General features: G+C 42.4%; 1 protein-coding gene across 5 annotated transcripts in view; it reads left to right on the plus strand.

Moving 5' to 3' along the window:
- The window catches only part of DNAJC16 (DnaJ heat shock protein family (Hsp40) member C16), a 33,736-nt gene extending 20,732 nt beyond the window's left edge, over nt 1-13,004 (plus strand). For 3 of the 5 annotated variants that reach the window (XM_072608955.1, XM_072608954.1, XM_072608956.1), the window contains 9 exons: nt 435-593; nt 1,722-1,852; nt 2,769-2,952; nt 3,781-3,963; nt 5,027-5,103; nt 5,818-5,898; nt 5,991-6,086; nt 11,734-11,904; nt 12,420-13,004. In XM_072608955.1, coding sequence (XP_072465056.1) covers nt 435-593; nt 1,722-1,852; nt 2,769-2,952; nt 3,781-3,963; nt 5,027-5,103; nt 5,818-5,898; nt 5,991-6,086; nt 11,734-11,904; nt 12,420-12,819 — 1,482 coding nt within the window. In that variant the 3' untranslated portion in view covers nt 12,820-13,004. The remainder of the gene's footprint in view (nt 1-434; nt 594-1,721; nt 1,853-2,768; nt 2,953-3,780; nt 3,964-5,026; nt 5,104-5,817; nt 5,899-5,990; nt 6,087-11,733; nt 11,905-12,419) is intronic. The other 2 variants (XM_072608953.1, XM_072608952.1) reach the window with 1 other exon arrangement.
- Nucleotides 13,005-13,265: the final 261 nt, after the last annotated feature.

Below are 13,265 nucleotides of genomic sequence, written 5' to 3' on the forward strand. Positions count from 1 at the left end.
TGTCCTAGTTTTGCTTGATTTGTGCATGGTGTATGTGTATATATTTTTTTACATAGATGCTAAGACCCTGAGCTTTAGGGCTGATTGGGTCAGAACATCATGACCTGGGAAAGATGGGGAGAAAACTAATAACAAAAGAGTTACTAAGGTTATGGCCTCCCCAAAGCACCTACAGGCCTAAATCTGGAGTAATAAAAATGAATAGGAAATTCTGCAGAGGTTACTTGCTCCCCAGGCCAAAAGAAGGCAAGATGATTCTGTGCCTTGCTTGTGAACAGGAGTTAAATTTGCCCTTGCTTCTGTATCTGGCACACTGAAGGAATGAAGACCTAGTAGGGCTTTAAACACCATTTATCAAGGGGAACAACTCCAGGTCTGATTTCAGATGTAGAACTTACTGTTAATTTCTGCTTTTTCCTGTCATATCCCACTAGTTGATTGCATTCGCCTACAAAGATTACTTGTCATTTGGATATGTGTATGTCGGCTTGAGAGGGACTCAAGAGATGACAAGTCAGTACAATGTCAACATCTACACTCCTACCATGTTGGTCTTCAAGGAGCATATAGACAAGCCAGCTGATGCTGTACAGGTATAGGTGGTGGTGGTGGTGGTGGTGGTGGTGGTGGTTGTGTCCTGGCCACCTCTTCATGATGCCATTTTGGGTTTTCTTGGCAAAGATACTAGAATGGTTTGCCATTTCCTTCTCCAGCTCATTTTACAGAGGAGGAAACTGAGGCAAACAAGGTTAAGTAACTTGCTCAGGGTCACACAACTAGCAAGTGACCAATACCAGGCTTGAATGCAGATGAGTCTTCCTAACTCCAGGACCAGTGCTCTATCCTCTGCGCCACCTAGCTGCCTACATGTAGGTACATAGAGGTTTCTTTTTGTCCAGAGGCTCTTTCTAATTGTCATCTGGAGACTCAGAGGTGATGCAGATATTGAAACCAGATGTAGTATGAGAGGAGGAGAGAGCAAACCTCTTTGAAATTTTGCCTTTAAAAGTAAATAAAGATTTAATCATAGTCTAACTTCTCAGTTACCTGTATTACCAAGTACTAGGTATAATACTTAATACTAAGGCTTAAGACAGCCTGTGCCCTCTGGCTTCCATAAAGAAGGCTAATCTGGATAGCCCTATATGTGATTTCTAATTCTCAACAAGTATGAGAATTGCCTTGCTTTATTTTTACTGGAATCTCATACTCCTTGTGCTATGTAAGCATGAATTGTTCTTAATATTTATACCTAGTGATTCTCAAGTAAAATTTTAAACAGCCTTTTGTATAACCCATTTGCCAACTCATTCAAGAGTTTTGTTCAAGAGCTTGCTTCTCCTTTACAGGAAATAGTGAATGATCTTTATACTATATGTGTAGTGTACTTCTTTCCACTGAGAGTTTTGTGGCAGAATCCAGAATTAAGAGCAGATCTAGCAAACCCATATTCCCAAAAATCTAATGTTCACAAAGACCACAAAAACCCAGATTGGCTTTCCTTAGATTTCTGACTAATACTCTCCTTGCTGCATCCGTCACTCTGGCAGGAGGACATTCGCTCTGGTGGGCCACATGTCACCCAGAGCCTCCCCTCTGGTTCTAAGCCAATCTTTCAGCCTCTCTGTCCTCGAGACCCCTTGCCTGTGAATGGATAGTCTCTTGTCTCTGGTGCAGGAGAATGGAAGAAGAGTCCACTCCTCTTTGCTTTGTTTCTCCAGGCTCGGGGTTTGAAGAAACAGACTGTTGAAGACTTTGTCTCGCAAAACAAGTACCTCCTAGCGGCCAGGCTCACCAGCCAGAAGATGTTCCATGAGCTGTGCCCAGTGAAGAGGTCTCATCGCCAAAGGAAGTAAGATATTGAGGCTTGTTTTCTGATCCCAGCAGCTGAGGACTCAAGGAAGGGGCTGAGGAAGTCTCATACCTGCTCCCCCATCAGATTTTTCCTGGCTTGGGGTGTTGGGACTCCATAGTTTTCACAAGATGTGTGTGGTTTTAAAGAATTCAGATACAGTAGAAATAATGATCAGGGGTTCCAAAGTCAGGCATACAGAGAAAAATGAAAACAATTGTGTGCACTCAGCCTGAAGGCTGAGGTGGGGTCACTTGTGGTGTCTCAAATATGTGACCAATTGAACTGGAGCAGGGACCGAAGTAGGTTAAGGAGGGAGGGTCGTATATTTCAAACAGTGAGCACTTAGTAAATGTTTGTCTAACTAAATTGGATTTAGTTACCCAAGATTCAATTATTTGAAGAAGATTATTAAATGTTACATTGGCTTTTGGCTCAATGAGTGACTTGACTTTGACTTTGGAAAAATGGAACCTCTCTGGGGAAGCAGTGGGGAGTTTCTTTCAGCTGTGTGAAATTTCTCAAATACAACCTGGATTCATACTGCGAAAGCTGCTGCCTTATTTGAGTGGGAAATTTATTTATTCAGCAAGTATTTATGGATTAGCTACCATGTGCTAGGCCCTGGGACTACAAAGATAAGTCAGGCAGTCCCTGTCCTTAAGTAGCTTGGAGTCTATTGAGAACAGACTTCGTGTAAACTGATAAATAAATGGAAGTATAGGTCACAGGGAGGGTTTTCTGGCAGTGGGGGCTCTGGGGCTGGGCCCCAGGCCCTCTTGGATTACATAATTCAGATACTCTCTGGTTTCCTCACTGGGCATGGGTTCATGGGCTCACAACTCACTTCCTGGAAGGTGGCTTTACATATCGATTCAGGACTAACCGTATCCTGCCTTCTTTTGGTGCCATGTAGGTACTGTGTGCTCTTGCTGATTCGGGAAGGAACAAAGTCAAATCCAGATTTTGAAGCTTTCCTGTCCTTTGCATTGGCAAACAGCCAGGACACAGTGAGGTTCGTGCATGTCTACAGCAACCGGCAGCAGGAGTTTGCCAACACTTTGCTACCCAGCAGTGAAACATTTCAGGGGAAATCTGCGGTGAGTCAAGTGGGGCATTGACTAGTCAGAGATGTGCTAGGCTCCTGTGGTTTAGGGATCATATCTTAGGAAACCCTTAAGACCTCACCCTTCATCATCTCACCATCCTCTCTGACTACCCCAAGCCTTAATTAGAGAGGCCCTGGCCCACGAGAAACCTTTTTCATACCAATAGGGAAGGAAGGGCATTAGACCCTCTCTCCATGGAGTATCATCACTACTCTTCTGTCACTAGGCTTTAGAGGTTTTCTTCCCACTTCCTTTTTACTCTCCTCTCTGTTCAGTACAAGTTCTTGCCATAGAGACCTAGAATCCCAGAGCTGGAGTTGACATTGAAGTGGGGGAGTATCACGTTCAGTCTGCTCCATGGACAAGAATCCCAGCAAGGGGTAGAGCCTCTGTTCTTGAGAAGGTGAAAATCCTCCCCATGCTGGGACAGCCCACTGCATTGTTGACAGCACCTCCCCATGTTCCCAGTTCTGCCCTCCCATGTCAGGCAGAGGGAAGAACCTCCCTTTCCACATGAGGTTTAAGTGCCTTATTGTGGTACTTGTATTAAATTCTTTCCCACATCCTGGGTTTCCCTGCTATTGTATCAGAAACTACAGAAATGACATCTCTAGGACAAACAGAACAGAGCAGGTGGGTCTTGTCTGATCCCACCACGTTCTTAACAGAAGGATGAGAAAATATTTTTCTTTTGCTTTTTATCTTTTGTGAACCCATATGATGTAATTGCCCTTAGCTGGTTTTTCCAGTACCTCCCCAAAGAAACAGGTTGTTATCATCATAGCTGAGACTTCCTTTTTTCTTTTTGTTGTGGCTCAGGTCTCTATCTTAGAGAGGCGTAACACAGCTGGGAAGGTGGTATACAAGACTCTGGAAAATCCCTGGACTGGAAGCGAGAAGGATAAGTTCATCCTTCTGGGCTATCTGGATCAGCTACGAAGAGATCCTGCTCTTCTTTCCTCTGAGGCCATCTTACTGGATCTTGTCGATGAACTTGCTCCCGTAAGCATTGCTGACCTATGATAATTCATGTGAGATAACTCTCAGTGCTTTAGCACTACAAAGATTTCCAAAATATTCTCTCTGCAGCAACCCAATTAGGTCGTTAATGTGAAGATTATTATCCTCATTTCACCAGTGGGGAAATGGAGGCTTGCAGGGTGCAAGCTTCCCCATAGCTGAGCAACTAAGCAGTGTCAGAGCCAGATTTCCAGTAATCTTCTCTAGTGTGCTGCTTCTCAGAGTTCGCAGAAGAATTGGGTTCATGCTGTTCTCATGGTCTTGTAGCAGGGGTGAGTGGGAAGGCTGAGCAAGGGTACCGTATTACGGAAGGAGGCCGCTAATGCGGTAGGAGTTTGCGGACAGTCGGTGGCCGCTGTGCTGAGGCAGAAGAACCTTTGGCTTCTTGCTGAGGTGAGAATGTGGAGTAACGGCTCTGTCCTTGGTGTTTGAACTATAACCTTCAAAACAATTTATCCATGCGCAAACAGGCCTGCTCAGAGAGACCCAACCAGGTAGTTTGTCTTTCTCGCTGGAATTCTTTGTCCCAGGCTCTTTCCACTTAGATTTTCTAGTAACCCTAAAACAAAAGACAAAATGCCACAGCAAAATAAAATAAAAGGGCCTAGCTTACATTCAGATTTTTCTGGGGCTTGGGGGGTTTTTGAACTATTCAGAATAATAGTAATATTATGGTTGGTACATCCTTGGAGAAACAGCATCCTTAGATCAATAATCTTCTCTTTAATTATTTCCCTTTCATTCTGGTCAGAGGTGAGCAGAGTGATACTTCTTAACGGAAGTAAGTAGACATTTTCACTCTTAGCCAACTCTTAGCCATAAATAACAAGTCTTGTTTCAGAAAATCAGAATCCCTCCCTAGAGGAAATTGGGTCTTCTGTTGAAGGAATACTGATTAGGTCTTTATTGTAAGTGAGACCAAGGACCTAGCACTAGAACACCATACTCAGTGTTATTCCATAACATCCAACCAGCCTTAGCACTGTGCATCCGTAAGAAGGAGCACAGTCACCATCTGACTGCTTGTTCTTTCTTTTGAAATCAGGTCTTTTTTCTCCGATGGATATACTCCACTTCTGAATACTTCTCAGACTTCTGGGACAATGTACTTCACAACAATTGGTAGGAAAACTGTTTGTGTTGAATGATTGCTTCTGTGCTAATATCAATATTGTTTTTCTTAGGAAGAAATATTTCATCTTGCCATGATTTCTGAGAAATACTTGTTGACATAGACAAGTGAGACAATACTTAGGAGTTTTCAAGGGAGAGCAAGGCCTTTCCTCTCACTCTCTTGCTCATTAACCTAGGGATACATAGTTCTTTAAACAAATAGGCACCCAAATGTTTGTTGAATGATAAATTTCTATTCTTGAGTGATTATGGGTGGATCATATTATCAAAAGACTGGAAAGAAATATGCAAGGTCACTTTTACTTCTCTAATCCTCAGCCTTCACAGAGGACTATACGGAAGTTGTCTTAGCCATGCATTTACAGAAAACCACTCATCTAGCCCATTCATTAACCTTTTTTCAGGATCTAAACAAACCATCTTCATTGTAAGGAAGCTATTCCTGATGTTTAACTTAATCCTTTATCAATTGCCTATTTCCTTTCATAGGTTTATACTTAATAAATTCTGCATATTGTCCCTGAGATCCACAGTTCATGCCATGGTTACCTTTGAGTTAGAGATTTAGGGGGAAAATAAAGTTTACCTTTTTGAAGACAAAAGAGACAAAAGCATTAGAAATGGAAAAAAACACTTCATGTTGGTTATTAGGAAAAAACACTCAGTATAACCTGTTTTTCTCATCTGTCAATCTTATTTCAGGCGAGAAATGATGCCCCTTCTGTCCCTGATCTTTTCTGCTCTCTTCATTCTCTTCGGGACAGTCATCGTTCAGGCTTTCAGGCAAGTACCTGGATGTTTACTGTCCCTGCCTTTGACAGATTTCTACAGCCAATCTCCACTTAATTTGAAAGCCTTTTTCTTCATTTGTTCAGTGATTCCACTGAGGATCGAGAGTCACGACCTCCTGAGAAAGAAGTCAGTGAGAAGACTGAGAAGACTGAGACCTGCTTCAGCAAAGAGAACAGCAGGTAGCAGCATAAAGAAAGTCCTTTGTAGTCGTGAGCTGCCATTGGCATGGCACCTTGAGACTGATGAAGCCCTGGCCTCATGGCAGCTCTGAAAACCATCCTGGACCTGTGGTTTGATTGGTGTAGGGACCTCCATAGCACCTGCAGCTTCATGTCTTGGGAGCTGCTTTGAGCTAAACTAAAGCAGTACAGTGTACATACAGACACACAGTACATGTATATGTGTGTATATAAGGTACATGTTTGTGTGTGTGCACACATAAACTGGTATAATATTTTTGAAGAGATATTTTATTCCAATCCTCCAATTCATGGAAGTCATGCCTTACCTGAAAGGAATTGCTGGCTAATTAATTAACATCCAGACCTGTTTTCATTAGTTTCTTTTAAATCAATCTTACTGCACTGATTTGCTTTTTGTTACCTACATTCTTCCAGTGTATCATACTTTCCCTCCCAGACAACCATCCGTAAAATAGAATACAAAAGGAAGAAAAGCAGCCCCCCAAGCTCAAGCCTGACATGATATACAGAGATTCAGCCCAGTGACCCTTCGACTAGACCAACAAGGGGCCTTCTCGTAGCTTTTCTCTGGGGTCGAAGTTCAGTGGGTCTGTTTTTGCAGTATTTAGTTTGGATGATTTTCTGCTTTGTTTTTTTTTTTATTTTGTCACATTGTTGTTACCATTGTGTATGTTATTTTCCTCGTTCCGTTTATTTCACTTTGCATCACTTCATATAAGTCTTCTCATGCTTCTCTGTGTTTATCATATTCATTGTTTTTTACAGCATAGTAACATTCCAATACATAAACATCTATGGCATGTTTAGCCATTCCCCAACCAGTGGGCATCCTGCTTCATTTTCAATTCTTTAATACAACAAAAAAATGCTGCTACAAATATTTTAGTATACGTGGAGCACGTTTTTAAAAGGGCTCCTTAACCTGCTGGGGGTTTATGCCTAGCAGGGGCTTCTTTGGGTCAAAAAGTATGGATATTGTAGTCCCTTTATTTGCATAATTATCCAAGCTGCTTTCCATAATAGTTATACTGCTTCACTGCTCCACCAACAATGCACCAGTGTGCCTGTCTTTACGGTGTTATGATTTCATGGTGTATTATGGTGTTATCTCAAAAGAATTCACAAACTCAGACCATCTCCAAACCAAGTAAAGGGATTTATTGAGAATTACGCATTTCAAAAAGCACACTGAGCTCCAAGAAGGAATTGGCAATTTCAAAAAGACAAGGCAGGCAATTTTATAGAGTATATGATGCTGATTACACAAAGGAAAATATGAATATTAAAAAGGCAGGAGGGGTTTGTCGAGGGATTAGGCAATTAGGTAAGAGATTTCAGCCTCTGTGGAACTGCACATGTGGTTTTCCATAATGCATACAGAAAAACTCATTTGAAGGGGCACTAATATGATAATGATATTATAAGATGCTCTATGCCATAGATGTACTGTTGGTCAGTTCTTTACTATTATTGTGCAGGTGCCATCTTAAGGAAAACCCCTCCTATAGTTTGGTGGTCAGGCATCCTGGTTAACATCCTGGTGATTGGCTAGATGGGTGTGGTTGTGGTTGAGTACATGGACACACCTGCTGTCTCTCTGAGGAATATGAGGAAGCTGAGATATTGGTAGGGGCAGCTTTATTAAGACTCCATCACTGGAACTCCTTGAACATTGACCATTCCCATCTTTTGTCATCTTTGCCAATTTGCTGGGTAGGATGTGAAACCTGAGTTGTTTTTATTTGCATTTCTGTTGTTGTTAATGACATGCAGTATTCTTCCATGTGATTATAATTTGCTACAATTCTTTTGAAAACTGTTCATATCCTATTACCACTCAGTCCCTTGGGAAATAGCTTTTAGTCTTATATCTTTCAGTTAGTTGCCTATAAATCTTATGTATCAGATCCTCGTAAGAAATACAAAAGGCTTTTTGCCCCATTTGACTGCTTCCCTTATTGCTATTCTCCTTGTTCTAACTGCTTTAATTTTGTTCATACAAAAACTTTTCAAATTCTTGTGATCACAGTTAAATATTTTATTTCCTGTGGTCAACTTTATCCCTTGTTTAGATAAGACCTCACTTCCTGTCTCTCTTTTGACTCTTTTCTGATTGTTTTTATGGTTTCACCTTCTGTAGTCAGGTCAGGTATCCATTTTGAGTTTACTGTGATACACAATATTATCAGTGTGCCAAAAGAGGACAAGCTTACAGTTCTAGGTTACTTTAATGCTAGACTTGGCAGGGAGTCCTAGGGAAGAATGGAGTTGGAAACAGCAACAGCAATGGTCATTTACTGCTGAAGACTTGTGCATCACATGACCTCATCACCAACACTGTTTTCCATTTACCTAAATGCAATAAAACTTCATGGATGCCCCCTTACAGCAAACATTGGCATCTAATAGACTATGTGATTGTAAGGAGAAGAGACAGACAAGATGTGAGAGTGACAAAGGCAACGTGTGGTACAGAGTGCTAGACTGATCATAGATTTCTCCTTTCCAAGCTAAATATTCGCATTCATCAAAAGTGCCACCCCCAAGGCAAAATGACTACCAGAAGAATTAATGTCAACAAATTAGAGCTCTTCTCTGAGCATGAACAGTTTGTTGCTAACTTGGAGGGAAAGTTGAGCCAACACATAGTTGGCGGCAGTGGAGCAGAAAAGGAATGGGCAGTTTTCAGAGATTTGGTGTACAGCACTGCATTTGCTCTTCTGGGTCAGAACACTTGCAAACACCAAGACTGGTTTGATGGGGAAGTGATGGGGAAATTCAGAAGTTGATAAATGAAAAATGAGAACTCCACAGGATATACTAGCAGGATAGTTCATCCACCTCTAAGAAGGCAGCATTTAATTCTATCAAAAGCAAAGTACAAGCAAAGCTTAGAGAGATGCAGGATTCCTGGCTCAGTAAGAAGGCAGATGAAATTCAGTTTTATACTGATAGTAACAATCCAAAGCGCTTTTATGATTCTCTGAAAGCTATTTATGCACCAAAAACCTATGGTGCATCACAACTACTCAGTGCTGATGGAGCCACATTGATTAATGATAAGGACATGATCCTACAGAGATGGGCTGAACGCTTCCATAGTGTTCTCAACAGACCATCATCAGTCAATGCTGAGGCCATTGACTATTTACCTAAAGTTGAAGTCAATCCCTCCTTAGCAACTTCCAACTGAAGAAGAGGTTTTGAGGGCCATTAGGCTCCTTTCATGTGGCAAAGCACCTGGTGCTGATTCTGTTCCAGCTGAGGTTTACAAAGACCCTTGCTCATACAAAAGTTGATTATAATTTTCCAAGTTATATGGCAAGAGGAGATTATCCCCCCAGGAGTTCAAGGATGCCTTCATTGTCCATCTCTGTAAAGGTAAAGGGAATAGATTGTCCTGTGACAATCTCAGGAGGGTCTCTCTCTTATTCATTGCTGGCAAAATTCTTTTTGAGTCCTCCTTAATAGAGTGATCCTTCACCTGGTAGATGGTCATATACCTGAGAGCCAGTGTGGCTTCAGAAAGGACTGAGGAACAGTCAATATGGTGTTTGCTACCTGACAACTCCAAGAGAAATGCCAGGAGCAGAACAGAGGTCTGTACACAACGTTTGTAGATCTGACCAAGGCCTTTGACACTGTTAGTCATGAGGACTTGTGGAAAATTATTTCAAAATTTGGTTGCACAGAGAAGTTCATCAGTATTGTACGTCAGTTTCATGATGACATGCTTGCCTGGGTTCTGGATAGTGGACAATGCTCTCGTGCTTTCCCAGTCACCAGTGGAGTGAAACAGGGCTGTGTGCTTGCTCCCATGCTTTTTAGCATGCTGTTTTCAGCCATGTTGTCAAATGCTTTCAATGAGGATGAACAAGGCATCAAGGTCAACTACCGTACTGATGGTAAGTTCTTCAGTTTGAAAAGGCTACAAGCCAAGACCAAAGTGGAGGGAGTGTTGGTGCATGATTTTGTGTTTGCAGATGATTGTGCACTCAGTGCTGCCTCTGAAGCTGAGATGCAACAAAGTATGGATCAATTCTCTGCTGCCTGTGCAAGTTTTGGCCTAATAATTAACACTAAGAAAACACAGGTGCTCCATCAGCCACCATCACACCATCCATACGTGGAACCATCGGTTACAACAAATGGAGAAGTTTTGAATGCTGTGGCTAAGTTCACTTACCTTGGTAGTGTACTTTTCAGAGATGTACACGTTGACAATGAGATTGACACACACATTGCCAGAGCTGGCTCTGTGTTTGGGAGGCTCTGAAGAAAAGTTTTGGAGAGAGAGGTATTAGACTGACTACCAGACTGAAGGTCTACAGAGCTGTTGTGCTGACTTCATTGTTGTATGCCTGTGAAACAGACAGTCTGCCAGCGCCATGCCAGGAAACTGAATCTCTTCCATTTGAACTGTCTTAGGAAGATTCTGAGGATCACCTGGCAGGATAAGGTACCAGACACTGAAGTCCTTGCTTGAGCTGAACTGCCAAGCATTCAAGCTATGCTTCAGAGAGCACAACTCCGATGGGCTGGCCACATTGTTTTGAATGCAAAATGTACATTTGCCAAAAAAAAGATTATTTTATGGAGAACTAACATGGGGTAAGCAATCACATGGTAGTCAGAAGAAGCGATACAAGGACACTCTTAAGAACTCTGGATTTGACTGTGCGACATGGGAGACACTGGCACAGGACCACTCAGCATGGCATGCCTACATCAGAAAAGGTGCTGTGCTCTATGAGCAAAGCAGAATTGAGACAGCACAAAGTAAATATAGGATGTGCAAATTTGGGGTAACTACCCCAAATATTCTATCTGTGCCCAGCCTGTGGTAGAGCATTCCGAGCTCATATTTGTCTGATCAGCCACAGTGGGACATACTGAAATTTCACTTTATCATGGTGATGTCATTTTGGTCCTCTGAGAACAAAGGACAACAACCAACCAACCAATCAATTTGTGATACATGATGCAAAAAAGTTGGTCCAAACCTAATTTCTGCCAGACTGCTTTACAGTTTTCCCCATTGTTTCTTGTTAAATAAGAGAGTTCCTTCCCAACTAATTTATGCTTTAGGATTTATCATATACTGAGTTTGATTTTTAATGATTTTCCTTGCCCCATCTGTTTTACTGGTTTACTTCTCTGTTTTTTTTTAAGTGATACCAAGTAATTTTGATGAGTTCTGCCTTGTAGTATAATTTGAAGTTTGGAAGTTTATCCCTCCTTCATTCCCACTTATTTCCATTGTTTATCTTGCTACTGTAGACCTTTGGTACCACTAGTTTTTACTGGAACACTTTGGGCTTATTGATGGTCACCTCTGCCATATGATAAGACATCAGAGGACTACTTTAGTACAGGTCCAGTGAGGGACTGTGTCTTTTGTCCCAAAGCCAACCTAGCTAAATTCAGAGAGACTCAGACCAAATGGTGAGGAATTTGGGGGAAATGCAACCCCAAAGTCTGCTACTAAGGTATGAAATGTTTGTGATGTACATCAGTCATCATACAAAGGAGTACCCACCCTTGCCTTGTGAGATCTCTGAATCGTAGTATTAGCCATGGCCTTCTCCTGCCTACCTTTTCACTTTTTGATATTTCTCCACAGCAGAATTCCCAAGAAGGGTTTTGTGGAGGTGACTGAGCTTACAGACGTCACATACATGAGTAACCTAGTTCGACTGAGGCCAGGCCACATGAATGTCGTCCTTATTCTGTCTAACTCCACCAAGACCAGCCTGCTTCAGAAGTTTGCTTTTGAAGTGTACACATTCACTGGGTAAGCTTGGGGGTGTGTGGCAAAAGACAGGGAGAGAAATCTCTGAACCCACACTGGAATAGGGGTTAGTTTTGTTGGGATTTTCCCTCTTTTGTGCCCTTTAACTTGGGAGGCCTCTGGGTAATCCAAGCCAGACACAAATGCATAGCCTGGATTTGGAGTGGAATGTACAAAACGGAAAGAATCCCTCTCATGTGTCCGGAGGATCCACAGGTACAATCAGACATAGAAGAAAGGACATTTGCTTTCAGCCTCGGCCTCAGTTTCTTTTGACTGAGGCAAGAGATTGAAAAGATTCCAACTTTCTGAGCCCTTCAGGAGAAATTTTACCCTTGGTTTCTTCTGAAATGGTGAGTGAAAGTGACCAGGGATAGGTTTGCAGCAGAGGGGACCAGCCTAGATTGGGGCCCTCTGAGCCCCTCCTCTAGCCACATCTCTGCCCCAGCCCTGAAGGCATTTGTCCACAGGTGAGTCTGACTAGATTCTGGCTCATCTGGCTGCTGTTCTTTCCACAGGAGCAACTGCCTTCACTTCTCCTTCCTGACTCTCGATAAGCACCGAGAATGGCTGGAATATCTCTTAGAGTTTGCCCAGGATGCTGCTCCCATCCCAAACCAGTATGATAGGCATTTCTTGGAGCGTGACTACACTGGCTACGTCCTGGCTTTGAACGGACACAAGAAATACTTCTGCCTCTTCAAGCCCCAAAAAACAGTAGATGATGAGGAAATCATAGGTCCAAGTAGTGACCTTGACTCTTCCCTCCATTTGGGTGAGACCCGAGGGAAACCTTTCTGTAATTCTGGCTCGAAACCCATCAAAGGCAAACTAAGCAAGCTGTCCTTATGGATGGAACGCCTTTTGGAAGGCTCATTACAAAGATTCTATATCCCATCGTGGCCTGAACTAGACTGAGGATTTTTTTTTTAAAAAAATTCAGCCCCTCCAGACTTTGCAAGAAGACAAGCAGGACTGTCCAAACCATCACACCAGACAGACAGTAGGCTTTAGACACTCTTCTAGGACAGTGGCTAGGAGAATCTTCCCTTTGTCTTGCTCTAACCTAAGAGTGAAATATACCACAAGTTGAATTCTCTGTACCAAAATGTTTGGGGTTTTTTTCCTCATTTGGATGCTGCACTATTTAAAGCAGACACTCTCTCTTCCTCTTGTGTCTTCACCCCATGTGCTTCCCATACTTTGTCCTGTCTCTTTCATGGAGAGACTCGTGACTCACAGAGGACTGAACCCTATGAAGCTCTTGGGCAGAGGGCAGTCACACACACACACACACACACACACACACACACACACACATACACATACACACACACACACACACACACACTCACACACACTCA

Source organism: Notamacropus eugenii, chromosome 5 (assembly GCF_028372415.1).
Source record: "Notamacropus eugenii isolate mMacEug1 chromosome 5, mMacEug1.pri_v2, whole genome shotgun sequence".
Taxonomy (NCBI): Eukaryota; Metazoa; Chordata; class Mammalia; order Diprotodontia; family Macropodidae; genus Notamacropus; species Notamacropus eugenii.